Raw genomic sequence first — 24,259 nt, forward strand, 5'->3', positions numbered from 1 at the left:
ATTATTGGCTGTCTGCATTGTCACCGGCCAATGGCCACACTTCTTTATAAAGTGACATAATAGGGTGGGGGTGCGGGGGGGAATACCAACACTAGTAGAGAAGAAAATATATGGAAATCAGAGACTGGCAGCAGAACAGAAGACACAATATTCAGCTCCTCTTCAGGACAGAAGAGACCTCCAGCATATCAGGGAACTGAAAGCAAACTGCAGCCAAACTGTGAAGTCACCAAACTGCACATCCATCAGTTTGTCAACTGTGCCAAGCGACCTGTTTGGCTTCTGCAAGAAGAATCAGCGCCACCCAAAACCCTCCTGTACCTCCACCACTGAGCCCCGCCCCGGTGAAGGACCACACCACACCTGATGTTGCTGCTCAGCCCTGTGTCAGGGTCCACGGCGCTGACCCGGCCCACGGTGCAAGAGGACGGGCAGTTCTCTGACACGTCCAGGCGGTAGCGGGCCCGAGAGAAGCGGGGAGGTTCGTCGGCATCCAGCACCACCACTCTCACCGACGCCCGGTCCTTGAAGGGCCCCCGCCGCAGGAAGCGAGGATCCACGGTGGGGTTTAGCACCTCCACAGAGAAGGAGTAGGAGCTGCGGCTCTCGTAGTCCACGGCCTGAGAGTGGGAGAGGAGAGAGGAACAAATGTGAGTGCCCGCATATACAGGGTAATATGGTCATACATCCACCCATATCCATCTTGCAATTACTTGGACAGTGTAACGGGATGCTGGAATCTATTCCAGGAAGCACTGGGGACAAGGCTGGGGCACACCTGGCATATATGTTATGATCGCGTGTCGGGCGAGCGAGCAGGGAGCGGGGAATCAGGATCAGGCTGACAGGAATCCAGGAAACAGGGTTTATTACGGCAGAATCAACAAGCCAGGGTACTCACGGTATACAACGTCAATGACCAGACTGGGGAAACAGACTTGAACGCGGACTTAAATACACAGGACTACTCAGAAATAACACGAAACAGCTGAATACAATCAGGAATTCACACGAGGTAATGAGGGGGGAGTGGCACACGGAAGGATCATATGAGCAGGTCATGACAGGTGCATTCTCTATTTTCAGAAGGTTGCTGGTTCAAATACTCAGCAGAATAGTCATACCTCCGTTGGACACACAAGCAAGGAGCTAAATCTCTCCGCCCCCCCCCCCCCAAAAAAAAAAAATGCTCCAGAGATGCTGGATAAATGACCTGGCACTATGCTCTCACCCCAAGATTCACTCTCAACTGCACATACATATATGCATGTCTCAAAGGACAGCAAAGTGGGATACGTGAAAATCTACACAATTCCAATGTACTTGTGCAAATGGTAAAAAAGCATCAATTCATTATGTGCCCAGCTAAATATGTCTGAGAAACTCTCTCAAAATTTTACAGCCCATATTCATCCAACATAAAAGAGCAGACATCCTGTTCTGTGTTTCAAAACCATTATTGTTATGTCAAGGGAAAAATTCTCCTAGCTCATAATATTGAGGTTTGCAAACAGGAACCTAAACAGGATCCTCGGAATGATGTTCTTTCCACACAAAAACATTTTTCAAGTAAAAGCAGAACGTCCTAGAAACACCTGTTTATTCTACAAGATGTAATGTAGGCCTACTTATGGGGAGAGTGGCAGAAGGGGGAGATTGTATTCGCAACGTCTGCTGAGTTTCATTAGAAAATTCCAGTCATCCTAAACAGGATGACAGGGGACAAAGGCGGATGTCAGCGGCAGGAATCTGTTGATCCCGCACCGAGTCGGATCCGTCCTCCCGGCTGCCAGAAGCAGCCAGTGATCACAAGGGCGTCTGTTCCGGCTGTCACCCGGCTGTTCCAGGGACACCGCGTCACGGCTCCTTCGCGTCTCCCTCTATCGGTACAGCGGCAAATAAACAACAGCTAAACAGCTAAGTAATTAAAGTTAGGTTAATGACTTTATTTGAAAGACGTAAAAATCCATAACACGTATGGGAAATATGGAGGCGTTTTCTCTGGTAGCTGGCATATACGTTTCTTTATTGTAACTTTAATCACCGTAACCTTAAGCTCCGCTAGCTGCATTAGCACTTGCGGACACGGACCAAATCAAAGTTCACCTGGTTTTGAAACAGAATAATGGGAAATCCATATTTAAACACTTGACCAGTTTAAATATTAACCACATTAATTATATTAATAATAAACAGGAGGCAAGCGGACAGTCCCAGAGCCCCAAGGTCTTTCCGGAGGCGCCGATGTCGGCGGTCGGCCGGACGCCCCGAAGAGGCTCCCTGAAGCGGGTAGGTTGAGGCGTAGCGCCCGCATTTTAGAGGTAAAGGAATACATTTATATTTATAGGAATAAATAAGTTGTATTGGGCTCTGAATATTTCAGAGCTCCTTAAACAACATGATTTTAGAACTTACCCTTGCCTCTTTATATGTTAAAACTGTTAAACAACCCGTCCTCAGACTACTTAATTTAGGAGGTTGGTTACAGTACAATCAACCGCGAGTCATCGTGCACTATGTATATATACCTTTTTAATGGGGTCATATTTTCTCAGTACCAATATCATCATTATTTGCTGTCTGCTGCTTTTTAATCTTCATTTTACTCTTAGCTATCATTCATCCCTCCCCCAGCCGTTTATCGCGGGGTGATTGTGTGTGCGTGTTTGTATATATACTATATAATATTTGAGATAAGATTAACGTGTGGGAAAAAATGTCAAAATTCATATGGGGAAAATTCAGCAAACGTTGATTTACCAGAAATGACACAATACTAATAAATGTAAGCCGATCTGAGAGAGCGACAGCGACAGATAGAGAGACAGAGAGAGAGAGAGAGAGAGAGACGGAGAGTGAGAAAGAAGGAGAGAGAGATACAGCTTTATAGACAGAACGAGGCAGAAAGGTTCCTTCTAACAGGATCCCATTAGAGGCAGAGAGAGACAATCTGTCTGTGGAGCAGAAATGTCACTTACACTGCAAGCACACACTCATCAGCCTCTCTCTCCATGCCTGCCCCTGGGTCACCCCCCCCCCCCCCCCAGAGGATTACACACATCCACAGGCACTCACCGGTGCCTCACTCTTCACCTTCCCATTCTCGCTCCCCCCAAACCCCCCTCCCCATGAGTCACCCCGCTGCGAGTCACAAAGCTGCTGTCGCATTATAAGCCCTGCATGCACTCCTGCGTTAATTTCCTGTTATTGACACAAGGGTTCAAAAATACGGACAAAAGAGCGGATTTTACGCTTCTAGTGTGGTCGTCTGGTGAATGCTCTGTGATAATTTGTATGAAATTACCCCTTTCAGAGAAATCCGGCAAATAACCTAAAATCTGAAACCTCAAATTGATTACTTAATAAAACTGTATACATAACTGAGGGTGCATAAAAATGCATATAAGCTGTTTTCCATAAAATACTGAAATGAATGAGGAGTATTTGAGAAAAAAAATGGCCTCAACAGGAGGGTGTGAGGGAAATCGCCTAGGTCACAATGCGAGAAGGTGACCTTCGCCGCCCCACAGAGCTGACAGCCATGGCCTGAACTGCCCAGGCCTCTCAACACTCTGGGAATGCCACTTCCACAGGAGGCAGGCTTGCAAACAGCTTTCCCTGGCTTGTTGGGTACCGTGCAACGTGATCCAAGCAGCACTGCACCTTGCCAACTGACGTGTCGCTGTGGACAGGTTTCATCACGCCGTGAGGTCCTTCCGAGGGCCACCCCTCCCTGCTGGCTGTGTGTGACATCATGTCGCTCTGATCTTAGAGTGCTGCCCCCCCAGAGGGCCTCAGTGGTCATTATCACCAGCCTAGAGACTGCTTTACACAGAGCTCATCTCTCCAAACATGGATAGGTCCTGTCATAACAGTGAATGGTGCCAGCTGAAACATTCTCTGGAGTTAATTGGCCAATTTAGCTTCCTGACAAACAATGGGCTTCGGAAGAACGAGTTCTGCTCCAAATTCATTGTCTGATATTTCCCCTGGTGCTCGCAGTGCTACTTGACAAATCTCTGTGGGCCGTGGGCTTGCATTTCAATTTGGGCCGGCCCTACCTGGTACATCCCCTACACCTCCTCCAATCCGCTCAGTCCTACATTCCGAGACTGACCATAACTGGCGTTCCTGCATCAGCTTGTCTCAATATGCGTTTCCAAAATCACATTCCTCCTACCAAAATGGGACCTGTTGATATTTATGAGTCTGTAATTTCAACGTGTGTCACCTTGCCCCTTTACCTTCAGTTCCAGATGTTTCTGGAATAATAATAAAAAGACGATTGCTTCAGCAGCATGATTTCCTTCGTCTGACTTGCAGACAGGGCAACCTTTTCTGCCGACGACCTCGCCAAGGGTCCGAACCTCAGGGCCGGGCTTGTACCGTGAATCAAAAAAATAATTACCGGTCCAGGCTGAGCGAGATGAGGGAAGAGGTGGGTCACAAGAACCCTCAGTGCTGAGGCGACCTTGTGGAGAAAAAGTACGTCGTCATCTTGAGCTCACCGTGCAGCTCGATCCAATGTGACCTACAGAACCGCGCCCTCCTGGACTTTCATAGCACATATATCTGCCCGTCCCCTCCCGCAGGTCCAAAAGGGCTGGGATCTGAGAGTTTGACTCCGTAAAACAGGCCGATTACTTTCATCGGTCCAATTGGCTAATATGTGGGTTTTAGCCGTTTTGAATGTAAATACGGATGCTCCGGCCGTTCTGGATCATCGTTTTATAAACACTGCAGATAGCAGTGAGCATTCCCCCGCAGCCCCAGCGGTCCGGATCCTGTTTAAAAGCTAATGCATGCGTTTCAGTTTCCCAGGTTACCGCTCGCACAGCCGAGCCCCCACGGTCGGCGTGGTTAAATGAGCCTTTTTGCCGAATCCTCGGACTCAGCGGCGCTTGACGCTAGACGCCTGGGGGCGGGGGGGGGGGGGGATGCAATCCAGCTCTGGGGTGGGTAGTGCAATGAGACATGGTTTATTAGACCTCACAGTGCAGCATGTGACTGGGAGTTCTAGTGGGTCGGGCCACGGGCTCAGGCGCACTTCAGGGGTCTCTGCACACCCGATGCCATCCCACACGCTTTATAAACATTTGCATGCTTCCATATGGCGCTGAGATTTAATGTATGAACAAATCCAAAGTCGGCGAGAAGAGTAATCTGTCTCTCCATCGCCCCGGAGAGAACAGCACCCCGCATCCACTTCAAGATGTTTGTAAACACTACAACCAACGAAGGAAAACGAGCATCTAGACAGTGGCCTGGGGTCCCCGGTGGCCCCTGGGGCTGGGGTACGAGGGGGGGGGGGCAGCAGGGAGGGAAACGTCATACCTTTCCGGATGCAGCCGGTTGGGTAACATCAGACGCGTAACCTGAAGGTCGTCGGGTCACATCTGGAAAGGACCCCCTCGTGTTTAACCCGTTCGGCACCAGCGCAACGCGCAGCTGCGTAAATGGCTTAGACAAGAGGTGGCATTGAGGTGGATTACATGGAAGCGCGGACAGAGGAGTGCAGTAATCAGAACCCCGCGGCTCACTAGAGTCTCGCTCTTTGCCTTCCCACTCACGTGCTCGACCCAATCCGCCCCCCCCACCCCGCTCCCATAAACGATCCCCGGTAAGAGTCACAAAACGAGCGAATGTGACGGAGGTCACAATTAAAGCAGCGCGGCTGCATTTCATCACTCTGCTGGCATTTTCTCTTATTGACACCGCAGTTCAAAAATATGGATGAAAGCGCTGATTTTAATATATGATAAATAAACACTGCGTGACAGTTTGCAGTGCTTTTTTGCGACAATATCCAACAGTTTGGTGTACTGGTAACTTTTTAAGGATTATTTTAATTTCATTTCTATCTTTTAAAACTTTTAGAGTATTTTATGTAGGGCACTTGTAATAGCATACTTTTCTTAGGACTCTGTCATATACAAAGTGTTTTTAGTTCTTAGTAAAAGTGCACTGATGCAGTATCTCGAGCATAGAGTGGTCTTAGCATACTGAAACCCTTTCACTTTCCAAAAAAATAGGTTTTTTTTTTTCCTTGACATAAAACACTGGATCGAAGAAAAAAATATGATTACTTCCTGAGCTCAGCAAACGGCAGTAAAGGAGTGCACCTGGAACAGAGAGCAGAGCTGGGAGACAAAGACGTCCAGGAACACACTGATTAGTTCATTACCGGGATGCTACATAATTATTGTATCAGCTGTATATAAACTGGCTGGAATGTAACCCTGAGCGAAATATAGCGTCCAATGAGCTAAAAAAAACCCAGAGCACACAGGTTAAAGCCAGGAGTGCCAGACGCAGAGCTAATCCCACAGATCTCTGCACCTGACCGCGATGACATCACCGGCCCCTCACTGAGAATGCTCCGATGCCCCCCTTTTTAAAAAAAAAAAAAAAACATGATTAATGGCTTCATGGCTTCATTCCAGCTTTGACAAAGCCCCCACCCCCTGCAGCCTAAAGCTCATCACATTATCCCATCCTTAATAAAGCCTGGGATACAAAAGCACTGCCTGTGCTGCTGGAGGGCCACCAGCAGGTGGCAGCATCGCAGAGGCCTGTGGATCAGCAACAGTGGTATAGCAGCTAGCCGTCAGAGATGAGGCAGAGGTGGGTATAATACGAACTGTACTGGCTACTAGTGGCTAATACAGTGACCTTTGACCTGTAGGCAGGACAAAGGATGCCCAGGGATGTGAAAAGGCTCTTGGTACCAGTGCTAATTAATAGCATGACCTCAAGAGAGCGGTATGCCATAGGAAGTGCATACCTGAGGAGCCCCCCCCCCACACCCCCGCCACCAGCGAGTCCCAAATCGACAGAGCGTCGTGAAACTCCATTTCTCTTCCTCCCTGGTGTCATGAACAACCACCCCCCCCCCCCCCCCTGCTCTGTTACTTATTTAAAACGGCCCAGATAGTCACACTGCATCCATTAGTCAAGAACAGGTGGTGAGTGTAGGGATGGGGGGGGGGTTCTGGACACAAAGAGCGGAGAGCCGGGTCTGTGCTCAGCAGAGGCTTCACCCCCCCCCCCCAAAACCACTAACATCACCAGCACCTCCACCCACCCGCACATCGGGCCCGTGTGGTCAGAGACGAGTTGACAGCATCACGGGAGAGATAAGATTAGCCGACCTGCTAGAGCGCTTCTCTCTCCGGGTGAGCGGAGTCGATTACTGGCTGCTCGGTCGCACAGCCTGACTGCCCCCACCCAAAACCCTCCACCTGTCACCAAAGCAGCAATGACAGGGGCTCCTCTCTGTGCCCAGAGCTGCCCCCCCCAGCTCCGTCAGGCCCCGGCTCCCCCTTCCACAAGTCTGGAGCCTTTCGCTGCCTCACACGCGGCCCATTATGTCTGAGTGGAAATTTCGGAGGCAACTCGGAGAGCTAGCAGCGGAATTAATCTTTTTTTTTTTTTTTTTTTTTGGCGTGTAGAAAGTGCAGCCTTCGGTTACGAAAGTGCTAATAGGCTTGTGAAGGGGATTTACACTGACAACGAGCACTTCCACTGGAAATATGTCTATTCTCCCGCCGCCATGCCGTCTGTCTTTAAATGCTTTTTTATTTGTGAACTAATCAGCCCAATGAGAAGAATACCCTGGCTTCTGAGACAGAACAGTGCATCGCAGCATGAAGAAATACCACACAGCGATTTCTAAGATGTACATATTCATAAGATGCAGAAACAAAGGCAGAAGTTTGCTGCTAATTTCCAGTTTTTATTTCAATTCCATTAGAGCGACGTCTTTTGTGTCTTCCGTTAGTTGCTCCAGGGTTCCCTGCACGTGAAATCCCCCCCCCCCCCCGCAGAAGCGAGCCGCACATGGTGTCCACGTAGGCTCTGCGCCGCGCGATAATTGCAGACAAACGTCGGTAACATAGAGGGGTCCCAGCAGCAACATCCATACGGGCGCTCAGATAATGGTCCACGCCGTTTTTTTTTGTTACTGTGAAATGTTTGCTTTTGTGAAACTGCATTGGATTTAAATTTTTAATTAGGGACGAGTGTTCTTTTGAGCTAATGTGGTTACGTTCACGGCATACCAACAAAGCAGAGACGGTGTGCGGCTCATTCATTTGGGGGAAATTTTCGTTTGTTTTCCTTCCAACTCATTCGGTGCATTTTGTCCGTCCTCCCCATTATCTCTCTCCCTCTCTCTCCCCCCCCCCCCTCTCTCTCCCTCTCTCTAAAACTGATGCTCTCTCGCCTAATTCCAGATTCAACTTCGTATGACATTCATCGGTAGGACATAAACAAGTTCAAATTATGCTAATACATAATGTAGATCGTATATATAATTGACGTACAAGAGACAAATACTGAATAACAAATAAACACTTCACTCTCTGTGACTTCATCACTATCCCTCACTCCCTCGGTCTGGCCATCTCTGATTCTCCCCTCAGAGCCCAGGTCCTGCTCAAGCCACCCCCCCACCCCACATCACAGCCTCCTCCATCAATCCCTCACCTTGGCATTCTCTTCTTTGCCTTCAGCCAAATCTTGTTGAAACACTCCTCACCACCCTGGCTGGGCTGTCAGGGCAAAGGGGATGGCACGTGGACAGGCAGGCGCACACGCACACACACACACACACACACACACAGACACACACACACAGAGCAGAAGCGACTGGTACGGAGAGGTGCAGCAGATAGTACCTCCTCTATTTTTGAGATTAAATGATCAAATGAATAAATCATTGCTAAAATTTTATTGCCATTTACAAGCACATTTTGTCTTGTCTTCGGCAAAATTCGCTATTGTAATGTTACATAATGTTTTACCTTCTTAGCTGCTCAATATTTTTAGCCAGCAACCTCCACCGCTGCACAGACATGCAGATCCTCCCGCAGACTGGCTGGACAAGCCTCAGACAGTCTATCCTCTCCCCCCCCCCCCACCCCTCCGTCTCCCAAACTCCATCCCGCCTGCAAATGCCAACTGAGCTCGCAAGGGATAAATTAATCTTTTTTTTTTTCCCTGACAGGATTCAGGACTTTTTTTTTTTTTTTTACAGCTTCAGGGGTTGCATTTTTCTCGTGTTTTCTCAAAAAAAGGTCTGGCACCTGCTTATTTTGGCCTGCTGTCCTCCGTCGTTACCCTGCCGCATCCTCTTTAAGCTGCACGCGACGTCGGCACGCTAAACAACCCGTTAGGGCATCGGCTCTAAGCAACAGTCACATTAAAGGTGTTACTCAGATGCTGGGGGAAAAGGGGGGGGGGCGTACTTCAGGAGTTTTCCACAGACGTGTGTAAAAAATACCCAGCTCCACCCGCACCTCGCCGAAATCAGCGTTAACCCCGTGGCGTGGTGACTTTCTCCCATGAGACGTCTGACAGCCTCTGATATGTGTCTCCCCAGCGTAACCATGGCGAATACCTATCAGTTCCCCCCTCCCACCTAGTCTACCTCCCACAGACCCTCTGGGTACCCCTCCCTGCCCCCCTTCCTGCTCCGAGTGAGTCCTCCGTCTCTGAGCACCGGTGTTGAACCTCTAAATTCCGCCAGCACCTGGGGAGGGCCTGTCTACGAGAGACAGAAAGTGAGGTTGAAACACGCCACCCCCCCCCCCACCCCCCAGTGCCTCTGAGGGGTCGTCTGTTGTCTTTTCATTTCTAACTGATTTACTCTGAACACCGTGATGCCTGTGTACATTTCTGAGCAAACACTATTGACTGTTGTTATTAATTTTCTGAATTTCATTTTTTTTGTCCAAATTACTGGCTTACAATTTTAGACTGTATCTATTTATAAAGTGGGATATTTACTGCTGAAATCCAGGTTAAGGTCTTCCTCAAGGGCACCACGGAACACTCCTTGATTTATGTTGTGAATCTATGTGTAAATCTATTATCTTGCAGATTCTGTTTATTATAAATATAGTAGTGCTCTACCCTTTTTATATAAAGACAACTGGGTTGAAATTCCACTCCCCTTTTTCGGTTATCCATGTTCCAGTTGCCCTTCTATTGCATCTCATTGCTATTATTGCTATTATTAGCACACACGCACATACACACGTACACGCACATGCACACTCACTCTCTCTCTCTCTCTCTCTCTCACACACACACACACACACACAAACAAACACACAGAATCAGACACATAATCAGTCACATATAAACACAGAGCTTCTCACCTTGTTCAGGAGGATCACAGCCTCTTGGTCCTGCCCGGTGATGTTGAAGGTGTCCCCCGTCTCTCCTTCTAAGATGGTATATTCTAGCTTGGCATTGTCCCCGAGGTCGGCATCTGTTGCCGAGATGCGGCCCACTTCGGCGCCCGGGATGGCTAGCTCAGACACCGAAAATGCCCATATACCTGAAAGAGAGAGGGGGGGGGGGGTGGGGAGAGAGAGAGAGCCATCAGCGACACCCCCACAGAACACCATGAGAGCAGCAGCTCTCTGGTCTTCTCTATTCTCCAACCCGGGCGAAAAAATCCTCAGTTCACTGGCCAATCAATCACTGAGTCAATCTCCAGCCTGGAAACAAATTGCCGGAAATTAGCATCACGACTGGAACCCACAGCGACCCACTGGTTCCAGCCTCGGTCACCAGAAAGCCAGCCCACTCCTTGGCAGCCCCACATGTTGACGGCCCCATCTGACGGAGGTCCCACACTGCACACTGGCAATGGCCTTGCTCAGGCCACCCGTCGTGTCACTCCTCCCCAGCAGGGGACAATATGCAATTAGCGGTTCGCATTTCCAGTATGCATTAACCAAACCGACAGTCACCATCAAAGCTATTTGTTGGGAAAACAAGCCAAAATGTGATTACCTTATTTGACAAGTCACTTCTGGACTGGTTATGTGAACATGTGTGTGATGTGAATGTGTGTGTGTGGCGTGAATGTGTGCGTGATGTCAACATACGTCTGATGTGAACCTGTCTGTGATGTGAATGTGTGCGTGATGTCAACATACGCCTGATGTGAATGTGCATGTGATGTGCACTTGTCCGTGATGTGAATGTGTGTGATGTCAAAATACGCCTGATGTGAATGTGCATGTGATGTGAACTTGTCCGTGATGTGAATGTGTGTGTGATGTCAACATACGCCTGATGTGAATGTGCATGTGATGTGCACTTGTCCGTGATGTGAATGTGTGTGATGTCAAAATACGCCTGATGTGAATGTGCATGTGATGTGAACTTGTCCGTGATGTGAATGTGTGTGTGATGTGAACTTGTCCGTGATGTGAATGTGCATGTGATGTGAACTTGTCCGTGATGTGAATGTGTGTGATGTCAACATACGCCTGATGTGAATGTGCATGTGATGTGAACTTGTCCGTGATGTGAATGTGTGTGTGATGTCCACATACGCCTGATGTGAATGTGCATGTGAACTTGTCCATGATGTGAATGTGTGTGATGTCAACATACGCCTGATGTGAATGTGCATGTGATGTGAACTTGTCCGTGATGTGAATGTGTGTGATGTGTGTGAAGCCTTACAACGCCCCTGGAGGTCTGGCTGGAAGGTGGATTAACGAGTGCGAATTCAGAGACGGCGAACAGTGGAGATAAAACCAGGGGGTGGGCAGCTTATTACAGGTTTACCAAAGCAAGAGCCCTGCAGTGAGATTCTGCCATGACACAGAGATGGACTGAAGGACAGATTAATGAGGGGGTGGGGGCACACATTTGTGCGCGGGGCGGGGGGGGGGAGTAGTCATCATGCGAGACAGATCAATTTGTCAGTCTGTTGTGAAAGGTTTTTATGTAATTACTGCTCTGATCATGACGTTAATTAATCTGTGTAAGACTGCAGCTATGCCACTGGAAACACCCAGTCACTCTGACTCTTAACACAGTGATCCTAACAGTGTTTTATCACAGTCACCCAGATGCCTTTTTAACACAGTCACCCTGACGCTGTTTCCTCACAGTCACCCTGACGCCATTTTATCACAGTCACCCAGATGCCTTTTTAACACAGTCACCCTGACGCTGTTTCCTCACAGTCACCCTGACGCCATTTTATCACAGTCACCCAGATGCCTTTTTAACACAGTCACCCTGACGCTGTTTCCTCACAGTCACCCTGACGCCATTTTATCACAGTCACCCGACTCCATTTAAACATTGTCACCCATGATGCCATTTTAACACGGTCACGCTGATGCTGCTTTGACACAGTCACGCTGACTCCATTCAAACACAGTCACGCTGACTCCATTCAAACACAGTCACGCTGACTCCATTCAAACACAGTCACCCTGATGCTATTCAGACATACCCTGATACACTTTTTCACTTATTGTTGTGCACTTTTTACAAAACAGTCATGCTCATCAAAATAAAAAGTTACCAAATAACTAATAATTTCATAGAGATCCCATTCAAACCAAATTGCTTTATCAGATAGAATGATTAAATTATGTATGAAGAATATTATTGTTTTACTTTGTTCATTATCCTAAACTCTCATTCATTCATCACACTGTGACATGAAGGCTCCGCTCTCTGGGGTGCCCCCCCTCCCCCCACCCTCCATGCCCCGATGCCTTCTGCGATGCAGGGTGCAGCTGGTGTGTGCGCGTTCAATTCACACCCCCACCAGGGGTCACTCTGAGTCACGGCGCCTGGACTCAAGGACGGAGAGAATGGCTCCAATTAAGCTGCCTGGCATGGCAGAACTCCCGGAGACCGCCAACGGAGGACTGAGCTCGGTTTTGACCGGCTGACTGAGCTGCCGGACATGGTCTGTGCCACGGCAGGGCTTGCCTGCTGATGCCCTCGCTGGTGCCCCCTAACTCTACCGTTTATAGTTTTTCACCAAACAGACGTGTCTGAGTACCTGGCAGATAAACACCAGCACAGACTTGGTAGTTGCACACCCACATGGACCTAGCAGTTACACACCAGCACGGACCTGGCAGATAAACACCAGCTCAGAACTCGCAGATAAACACCAGCACAGACCTGGCAGATAAACACCAGACATGACTGACATACATCAATGCAGCCATGAGAGAAGTACATGCATCAACACACATCTGAGAGGTACACATCAGTGCAGACATGTCTGAGTCACACACGTCGACATAGATTTCATACGCACTAACACTGACCTGACAGAAACACATCATGGCAGAAACACCAACATGAAAGTAACAAGAGACATAAACAGATAACCAGTGTAGAAGAGGTGGAAACTCACAGAAGGATACATATGATGGAGAAACATAGTGTAGATGTGATGGAGACTCACAGCAAAATAGATATGAGGAGAAACATGGTGTAGATTTGATGGAGACACACTCACAGGAGGGTAGATGTGATGGACACTCACTCACGGGAGGGTAAATGTGAAGGAGACTCACTCACAGGAGGGTAGATGTGATGAAGGCTCATAGTAGGGTAAATGTGATGAAGACTCACTCACAGGAGGGTAGATGTAATGAAGGCTCACAGGAATGTAGATATGATGGAGACTCACTCACAGGAGGGTAAATGTGATGAAGACACAGGGTAGATGTGATAGAGATCCACAATTGGGTAGATGTGATCAAGATTCACAGGAGGGTAGGCGTTATGGAGACTCGCACATGTGGAGACTTGGGTACATGTGATGGATAAACTTGGTGTAGATGTGGTAGTCTCACAGTGGGGTAGAAATGATGGAGAAACAGTGCATAGATGTGATGGAAACACCCAGCAGGGTGGATGTGACAGTCAAACATCTGCAGCATGTAAAGACAGCGCTGTGAAACCATAGCGACAGTGATGCGACATCAAAGCGCTGCTCTCCCTGTATGTTAATGACTCATTGGGCCGAGATAATAACTCGTACAAACTGACATAATTAAGCCATTCATGTGATACAAGTCATGCTCGCAGCGCGCCGGCTTGTACACACAAGAGGAGGCGAGATACGGAAATCAGAGTCCCGCCTCCTCCTTCCCCACTCAGCGCCGGAAGGAGGCCCAGGTTTCAGACGCAAGCAGAGCGACGAATTTGCGGCTGCTTATTTTCAGAAAGCTGAGCTCTTTTTTTTTTTGCCAACGGTGGCGCTAATGCCAGGCGGGCCTCGGGCCCAAAACCCGGCTCACAGTGAGCTGATCGCTTAGCGCCTGCTGTACCATGGCTACATTAAAAATCCAAGCCCCGAATATCTTTAAAATAAGCGCAAGAGTCGGAAGCCGGGATTCCGTATGCACAGAATTTAAGTTGGGGATTACTGACATTAAACATAAATGACACAAAACACGTGTGTAGCTGAAAGTGCAGCCGTGCCTCCGGCCCCCACTGGAGTCGACTTTACAGATTATTCACGGCTTGTAATAATTTTACGTGGTGCATGGGGGATAAAGGCAATGAACGACTACAAGGAATTTCTCATTCGAACCGGAGCGAGACACATGAAGGGGGAGACAGAGCCAGAGAGAGAGAGGATGGGGACAGGGGTGCAGGGGGGATGAGTCTGATAAGGTGGCCTCCCGTGTCCTTTGCTACAATGCAGCAATCACGCTTTCAGAAGCAGAACAAGGGCGAGGGGCATGGAGCGTACCAAGATGGAGTGCGGGGTGGGGGGGGAGGCTTATCTCCGGTCCCTTTCTTTGCTCTTCTTTACAGGGGGAAGCTGTTGAGTTGGAGGGTCATTAAAATCAGCCTTTCCTGGCTGGAGAGGGCCGTCCTGAATGAGCAGGCCATTAAAACCCGCAGCAGCTCGCTCTTAAGCGTGCATGGAGAAGCTGGCGCCGTGGCGAGGGCCTAATTCACAGCCCGCACATGGCATGTCAGCACCGGTTAATGTGATACTTAAACTCCACGGCCCACCGCACCCCGTGGCACGTTAAGGCGGCACTGATTGGCAGAGTGATTTTGGGAGGGCTTGGTGGGGGGCGTACGCAATCCGTGTGACGCGGAGGGGGGCAGACGCCAGCTATTCGGGGTCAAAGGGCTCCCCAAGGGATGGATGGGTACAGGGCGCCCAGCGTAACGCAGGGTCGGGGTCCGAAGACAGATCCAGAATGACGGATCTGGGACCTTAATCCCATAAATGCAGATGCAGAGGGAGGGCAAATCCCCCCTATAACTTAAACTGTCTATCAGCAAACTTTATATTGTCATACATAACAAAACAATTCACCTTCCCTGGGGAGTACTTAAGACATACCACTGCCCACAGTAGCCCTGCCCCACAAAAACAGACATCATTCAATTCTGATGTTGCCCCCCACTACCTGCGTCATACAATTTATTTGCCTGAACAACTGCCTTTGTCTTTTTATTTATTTAGGTTTTTTTTTTACATATGAATAGTAGGTGTAACACATCACAAGGCTTCTTTATGTCAGGAGCAAATGTAAACAGAATTGCAATTCAGGGCAATGGGGAGTTCAGAACGGGATATGACTGAGTTTTGACAGTAGACCGAGACCAAGAGACAAAGCGAAGAATAGAAAAAGTAAGAGAGAGAGAGAGAGATGTTTGAAAGCAATATCTCCAACAGCGATTTTACTGTCCATTGAAGCAGAAATGGCTGAACCTTACATGAAATATTAATATAGGAAAGGAAGGAGGTGACAATAATGGAGCACAAAGAGAATCATTTTGACTATTACTATTTTGTTAATTGAATTTATTTTTTTGATTATCTTAATTACAATTATAGCATTCATAATTAGGAGTGTATCTTCATTGTTTTTGTTATTATTGCAGTTGCGGGAAGGGATTGAAACAGCTAAATTGGCTAAAACAGGCTGTGAAATCAACAGCTCTTTTGCCAGAGCATCTGAAATGCAGGGCTGTCAAAAGACCCCTTAACATCACGTCGCCCCGAGTGGGAAAGGGCAGGGAGTTAGCGCTATTCATTAGATACTTCATTAGGAAATGTGATTTTTAGAAATTGGTCGGGGGAATCGAGAGGGGAATGCATTTTTGTGCTTCACATGGCAGCAAAGCCAGAGAGAATATAAATCATGCTGGCCATTTATTTAGCATCCTTCTCCACTGGAGAGGCCGAGAGTAAAGGTGTCACACAGATGACTGGGCACAGCCACACAAAAGCAGCCGTGATTTCTGAGAGACTGGAGGCAGCTCACACCTCTGGCCACCCACGCGCTCAGGGTCCGAGTGTGTCGGTCCCCGGCAAACCGCTCTGAGCCCATGTTTGTCAATGAGGCACGGGGACACAATCTCATTTTCTTCCTGTGTTTCACCATGTGGCAGGGGAAAAAAAACTATCTAAAATCCCATTTGGTTGTGTGAAAAGGTACCGGCCCACCTGAGTGACTATTCTCACCAAGTCGGGTGTAAAATGGAAGAATGTCACTCAGTGCCCGCCTTAGCGGACTCACAGATGTGAATGCTGGAGTTCTCACCGCAGGGATCCAGTGAATACAGCAGGATGCAGAGCACGAGAGACAGGCCCCTCCCAAAACGTGTCTGAGCCAATGGGGAATGAGGGGATGGGTGGAATTCCACTGACCACTCCCACCAGCACCAAGTGCCAGAATATAGCATCATTTCCTTGTTTCTGCTCAGCAGAGCATGGCAAAGCGTAAGCGGCTTCCCAGGGAACACACACAAAAACCCCGCCGGTGCCGTAACTGACCCACTCCCCCCCCCCAAACCACCTCTCCACTGTGCCTATTCAGTGTCTTGCCAATGGACAAAACTGTCATTTCCACATCACACGTCAGCATGCATCAGCATTGTGTACAGATTCAGCTCAGTGAATTTTCAGGATGTCACAGGCTCACAGGGACGGCCTTATAAACATACCAAAATGGTGATGCTATTACTTAGTCCAACAGACAATCCCATAGCTGGTGTTGATCATAGTCCTGCTGACTAAACTGCATGTGTAATAAATGGAGCATCACTTCACTGAGAAATCACAGAAATGGGAGACATTTCAGAAATTACTTGGCACCTGGAGAACAGCTGTAATTTGATGAATGTGGGGGTAGGTGTGTGGCCGATTTAGGAACAAGGAGCGTGAGCAGTTTGGGGTGGGGTCTATTTAAGAGGGATATGAACAGTATGAGTGGGGTCTAGTTAGGGAATAGGAACACAAGCAATAGAGTTGGGGTCTATTAGGGATGAGGAACATGGGCAGTTGGGGTGGGGTCAATTTAGGAAAGAGGAACGTGAGCAGTATGGGTGGGGTCTATTTCGGAAAGAGGAACGTGAGCAGTAGGGGTGGGGTCTATTTAGGAAAGAGGAACATGAGCAGTAGGGGTGGGGTCTATTTAGGGAAGAGGAACGTGAGCAGTAGGGGTGGGGTCTATTTAGGGAAGAGGAACGTGAGCAGTAGGGGTGTGGTCTATTTAAGGAAGAGGAACGTAAGCAGTAGGGGTGGGGTCTATTTAGGAGAGAGGAACATGACAGTAGGGGTGGGGTCTATTTAGGATAGAGGAATGTTAGCAGTATGGGTGGGGTCTATTTAGGAGAGAGGAACATGAGCAGTAGGGGTGGGGTCTATTTAGGAGAGAGGAACATGAGCAGTAGGGGTGGGGTCTATTTAAGAAAGAGGAACGTGAGCAGTAGGGGTGGGTCTATTTAGGAGAGAGGAACATGAGCAGTAGGGGTGGGGTCTATTTAGGAGAGAGGAGCATGAGCAGTAGGGGTGAGGTCTATTTTGGGAAGAGGAACGTGAGCAGTAGGAGAGTAAGCAGAGGAATGGATTTCGTCAGGGAAATGCTTGACGTCGCTATTAATGCAGCTGTTCTGCGTCTGTGCCGGTGTGACGACCTGCGACAACGCTGCAGCCCTGATGAAGATAAACTGCCTGTGCTTCTCCACGTGTCACACCGTCTCAGGAGCAAAACCTTATGGCTGGTGTCTCAGGTCGCCAGAGGATGATTTTATTACCATGTTTCAGACGTCCTGTTAGCAACCGCATCCTCTGACCAGTGTAATGGCGGAGTGGGGGATATTCATTGTAAAACAAGGGAAGAGTTCGCTCAAGGGTAAGATTAAGGAGAATAAGGTATCACCAAAATAGCGAAAACTAGGCCTACTTAATGTGTGTAAATAAGACTGCCGATGATTCCTAAGCTGAACTAATGGTAATTACTGTGAAATGATTTGCATGACTAATTAGGGGGAATTGCAATGTGGTGGTTTACGACACAGATTTAATAATGCAGATCACTTGCATCTGCTGCTTATGTCTGCATAATACAGTTGGACTTGGGTGCAGAACCACACAGCAGTACGTCTGCACCCCACGTGCTCCGCAGGGTGTGCTTGGGGGTGCGGAAGTGTAACCCTACACACACTACAAACCCTGGATTGTTTGTGGTCTTTCTCGAATTTTACTTCCCAGCTAACGGCTTTTAACAACAAATATATAGTGAAGAGAACAGAATACCCCATTAAAGTAGAGTAGACACCAGTATGCTACAGTAATTAGCAGCCTTTTGCTAACAGAAGGGTATTACTCACAGAGTCCCGCGATTTGAGTCATTCATCTTGCAGCGCCATAGAGAAACATCTTGTTACCCTCCCACCATGAATGAAAAATGGCACATTATAATAAGCCCAAGGATTCGGTCGAAATACACAGTGACGCCACAGTATTCATTCAGTGTGGGAAGCAGGATGGGACATTTTCGTAAAAGTGACGGAAATGTTACAAGCAATGGCGTTCCATTAATAAAAATGATTCAGTTGCATTAGCAAGTACAGCGTGTAACAGTGCGATATCCATCTGTCCCCAGCGCCGAGCCTTACCCATTACCGGTAAAATGAACCAGGCTTTTCATGTTATGGACAGCTTGATTAAATTCGCCAGCACTTATGTTGGACCATAAGCAATTGCTGAATTAATGTTCAGTTAATTGGTCGACAGAATTCGGACTGGAGACACTCGCTCCCGAAATATTATTTTTAAACAGCAGTTTAGTTTTAATTACCGCAGTATGAATGAGCCTTTGATAAATCCCATTAGTTCTTCATTTCAGATACGCCCACCGGTCTTTCCCCTCGGTTGAATCCTCTTTAATTGTGCAAGCAGTAATACAATTTGCTTACAGTAAATCGTGAATGAAAACAGAGTAAGAAAAATCTATTCTTTCACCCGTGAACTAATTATACTATAGGTAAACAGTACATGAAAAAACATCCGTCATCGGATTTGATGCAAAGCTATAGCCATCAAACCACTGATGAATCTGCTTCTAAAAATGTAAACTGTTTACTTTGAGATTAATTAAAGAAAAAATACGATTAATGTCAATATGGGAGACTTGTTTTTATGCGCCAGTCACGGTAACGGGACAGATGGAAACAGCGCTTTCATTTCGAGTCGGCAGCCGCATCGCAGCACAGCGAAACCGAGGGGCAATCGCAGGATCCCAAAGCAAACAGCGAGACCGGCTCTGAGAGCCGCAAACCGCCGTCCAGAGTCAGGTTTCCCGCAAGTGAATTTCATTACCGCACGCTCATTCTGTCACTGCCCATGTGTTGCTTCGTCGAAATGATGAAGTGTAATTACTGCCAGCCAGCTGGGGGGGGGAAGCGTGCGCCGTTTTTAAAAAGTAAAAGCTCGTTTGGGGATCGATACAGCATTACCTTTGTGAGTTAGTGCGAATTCCGTGAGCGTTTACCGGTCGGCTTCCTTTTGGGGTGGAAATCAAATGGTGGAGTTAAGATTACCAAGCCTTGCAACCACCCGATAAACCCCTCTCCGGAACAATGCATCGACACGGTATCAACTGTGTGCGAGTTTCATGTCCGTAGCGTTAAATCCTGTAGTCTCACCTTAACTGATAAAATTTTAAAACCGCCCAACTGCATTAAAAACAGATTACATTAAAACATTATTATGAAAAGAACTAATTTGTCAAACTTTTGTCTGTAATTCTGAGGCCTTACTGTACCATAGACTTCAACAAGCTTTTGCAGTGAGTCAATTATTAATATCTCTGTTTCCCAGTAGGCTGTGAGTGAATAAAATATGCTTTTGCAGGTATAAAAAAGCAACTGGGCAATGCTACATATGACAGATGTATTAATGGCTTCAGCAACTGAAGAAGATTAAAACCCAAAAAGGACACGTAAGGCACATGCAATATAATTTAATATATTTTAAAGTAAAAAAAAAAAATGCATGCTGAATGAAATAACCATTTCTTGGAATTTTAATAAAGACATTTTAGAAACTCAGTGACTGGTAATAAGGAAAAAAAGCACAAATAGATAAGCTTTAGACTTTTAATTTTTGTATCATTCCTCTACCTCCCCTCCTATTCAACACCGAAAACTTCCATTTCATCATCATAGTCAGAATGAACGTCATTAGAAACAGACTGAGGCAACCAGCACGATTGTGATGTGAAATCAGCCGTGCTGGGGAGCTACCTTTGATTGCCCATTTAGAACCTAAACGCTGAAACGCTAAAAGCCAACCACTGGACACAAGGCACAGTTGTTGAGTTTCTTTTTGCATGTGCTGCGCTCAGAAGTATCAAGAAGGTTGTGCCATATTATTGAAAGAACCCCTTAGCTTGCAGATGGGTAAATTGCCTTTGTGGATCTGGGAAAATCTACCGGCACAAGAGTGGAACATTCGGACATAAGCCGATTTGGATTTATTCTCCCATTCCTTTTTAGTAATGGATCATCTGAGTGGGATCACTGGGGTCCAGGACCCAGGAAGCGAGGGGTGTGGAAGAGGGCGCAGGCTGGACTGGACGGCAGTGCAGTGGAGAGTGTTCACTCACACAAAAGCACAGGTGCACGATTAGGCTGAGTCAGTGACTCAGCTGAACTATGGTACACATGCTGGGGAGAAAGAGCAAACTTCACACCTGTGGGAACACGGTGGGACTCAAACCCCTGAACCACCGGCACAAACCCCGTCCCCACTCATCAGCACATAATCCACTAAATGAAATCAGTCAACACCATAAAATCACAACCATTCATATGGCTTAATTAGCCATGCAGAAGTTAGAAATAAAGTAACTGAATACGTAATAATAAACAGTCAACTTTTAAATAATTTGAATATAAAACTTAATAATACAGAACCATCCTGATGCAAACACTGTGGCCGACTGAAATGATGGTAAGGATGTGCACACAAATGGAACAGAAAAAACAGAGTGAATCGCATTAAGGGGAACGAGCACGGAAATCCATTCGTCATTTAAAGCCGTGAGCCAAAGTGAGTGTGATTCTGAGGTGCAAAAAGCTTCCCATTAGCGGCGCCCTTCCTCTGAGCGCAGAGCTCTCGGCATCGCGAGCTTGGGGGTGACGTCTGGCACGGCGTTCACATGTGTGGGGGGTGGGAGTGATTGACAGCGACCTTTCTGCAGCTCGTAAGGTCCGGTAGCGACTTTGGTGCTTGGAAACGCCAGGTGTTTGTTAGAATGAAAAAAAAAAAATCAAAAGCTGTTTATTTCATCTAAGGTGACACACAGCGGCAAAAGCTTTTAAGTTTTCTCCCGTGGGCTGAAATATAGCCGTAACAGAGAGGCACCCACCCGTCCCAAGACTCCGCCCCTTAGGCTCCACCCCAAGACTCTGCCCCTTAGGCTCCACCCCCAGGCTCCACCCCTCAAATCCCCACAATCTTTAATCTCCATCTCACCCCAGGCTTATTGGCTTCGAATAAGACGGATCTGTCTGCCAACTAGGAGGCGTGAACGTTACCCTCCGGACCTCGACCACAGAGCTGTTTCTGGGGTGGGAGCGCCAGTGGGCATCTGTCAATGATGAGACGGTACCAGGCTGGATCAGAACTCGACAACAGTATGGGGTGTGGTGCGCTGCAGCAGCAAAGCATTCTGGTAGGATTTGCCAGGATCTGTACTTTCATTAATGCTTCTTAACGGGGTGCCTATTTAGCATAAACTGAAGACTTTTTAAAATCACCCATAATCACCGTTGCGCAGGTCTTATCACACCCCTAATCACCGCTCAGTAATCATACGTGCTGTATATAAGAACTCTGTTCCTAGACAAACAGCGCGGTCTTTAAGCAGGAGTGTCAGCGATTTATTCGGCTCCCCACACATGCGGCCCTGATGATGGACCTGTGCAGCTGCTTTTTATTAAAATGGAAAACCATAAACTGGCCTTTGTGACCCAGGGGTGTTAAAGACATTACAGGCGGAGAGAGAGCGAGCGGAGAGCTGTGGATCCAGCCCGCTGTGGCTGGAAGCTCGTTCAGCACCACGGACAGCGGTCAGCGTCTTCCGGGACGCGCCGCTGTTCTTCATCTTCCCGGTCGCCCCAGGGGCATTACAGACAAGGTGGAAAAACCCAGGTGTAGCTGACTGCATCACTACTCAGGCGTGCAGAAAATACATAAATAAAGTGTCTCTTCTTCTCTTTTTTTAAGGGGGACTTTCTTGTTTTTCCCCATAAGAGAGATAAGAAGGACACTCCCCGATCTGTAAACCACGCCCATGCCTCTAAGCCACACCCATGTGTCTAAGCCACGCCCATGCCTGTAAACCACACCCGTGCCTGTAAACCGCACCCATGCTTGTGAGCCATGCCTTTCTATATGAAGCACGCCCCTGCCTATGAGCTAGCCCCCAGCTTATAAATCATGTCCACTGCTTGAGAGCCACGTCCCTTTCATATGAACCACGCCCCTACATGTGTGTCATTCCCCCACTTGTATATCAGACCTCTGCTTGAGAGCCACGCCCCTTTCATATGAACCACGCCCCTACATGTTTGTCATTCCCCCACTTGTATATCAGACCTCTGCTTGAGAGCCAAGCCTCTTTCATATGAACCATGCCCCTACATGTGTGTCATTCCCCCACTTGTATATCAGACCTCTGCTTGAGCCACGCCTCTTTCATATGAACCACGCCTCTACATGTGTGTCATTCCCCCACTTGTATATCAGACCTCTGCTTGAGCCACGCCTCTTTCATATGAACCACGCCCCTACATGTGTGTCATTCTCCCACTTGTATATCAGACCTCTGCTTGAGAGCCACGCCTCTTTCATATGAACCACGCCCCTACATGTGTGTCATTCCCCCACTTGTATATCAGACCTCTGCTTGAGAGCCACGCCTCTTTCATATGAACCACGCCCCTACATGTGTGTCATTCCCCCACTTGTATATCAGACCTCTGCTTGAGAGCCACGCCTCTTTCATATGAACCACGCCCCTACATGAGTCATTCCCCCACTTGTATATCAGACCTCTGCTTGAGAGCCACGCCTCTTTCATATGAACCACGCCCCTACATGTGTGTCATTCCCCCACTTGTATATCAGACCTCTGCTTAAAAGCCACACCCCTTTCATATGAACTCTTATCCATAAGCCACAACCCCGTCTGTGAACCCCATATATCACTCCTCCGCCGCTGCACCATACCTCCACACTTCTGTCTCTGTTGCTACACCTGCGCCTGACTTGGGGCCACTGCCCCCCCTCTCTGCCACACCGCTTCCTTTGAAATATGTAAACAGGACGGCAAAGTGCTGTATGCCCTAATCAAAGGTTTCAGTTTCTTTTTCGTGTAAGAAATGATTTATTGTTCCATTCACAGTCTTTACGTTTTAAAAATAAGTCCTTCAGCCGTGGTGTTCCTGCCTGGCTGGAATTCTGGCACCTGAACCGCCTGATCAATCTCGTGGCCCGCTCTGGCATGCGAGGGGTGTGGCAAGGTGCCAGATCGCTGAAGAAGCTCATCAGCGCCAAGCGGCTCGGCCGAGCGACACCCCACACCTCGAGCAGGCCCAGCGGACAGCCCGCGGGGGGGAGGGGGCAGGTTCAAGGCTAATTGCACATATTGGCTTTCCAAACCAAGCGTGTCGCTGTCAGTTTCAGAGATCGTTTATGCATAATTGACAGCTGGAGCCTTGGGGGCGGGGGGCGGAGGGCGGGGGGCGGAGGGCCACACCAGTGCATTGTCACATGATGTCATGCAAATAGGAGGCAAAAGTATTACTGATCAGTCAAACAGCTTCCCTATGGGTTTATTCTCCGGTTCCACAAACACAGATATCCAAGGCTGTGCTTCTGATTTCACTTTTCCTAGGCGGGATTGCAGGGGTCGGAGCCTATTCTGGAAAATACGGCTGCAAGGCGAGTAGTAACCAAGGATAGGGGGCCAGCACATCGCAGGGCTACACTCACACACCATTCATACACACATGCACACCTAAGGGCAATTTAGTAACTCCAATTAGCCTCAGCATATTTTTGGACTGTGGGGGGAAACCGGAGTACCCGGTGGAAACCTTACGATGATGCAGAGGGAACATGCAAACATAGCACTGGGGCGGAGAC

The 24,259-nt window shown here is 48.1% G+C and overlaps 1 protein-coding gene across 5 annotated transcripts in view; it reads right to left on the reverse strand.

The window, feature by feature from the left end:
- Positions 1–24,259, reverse strand: part of cdh24b (cadherin 24, type 2b) — an 85,102-nt gene that overhangs the window by 9,705 nt on the left and 51,138 nt on the right. For all 5 annotated transcript variants that reach the window (XM_023832640.2, XM_023832641.2, XM_023832642.2 and 2 more), the window contains exons 6-7: positions 10,164–10,345; positions 364–620 (exon numbers count right to left, since the gene is read on the reverse strand). In XM_023832640.2, coding sequence (XP_023688408.2) covers positions 364–620; positions 10,164–10,345 — 439 coding nt within the window. The remainder of the gene's footprint in view (positions 1–363; positions 621–10,163; positions 10,346–24,259) is intronic.

This window comes from Paramormyrops kingsleyae, chromosome 4 (genome assembly GCF_048594095.1).
Source record: "Paramormyrops kingsleyae isolate MSU_618 chromosome 4, PKINGS_0.4, whole genome shotgun sequence".
In the NCBI taxonomy this organism is placed as follows: Eukaryota; Metazoa; Chordata; class Actinopteri; order Osteoglossiformes; family Mormyridae; genus Paramormyrops; species Paramormyrops kingsleyae.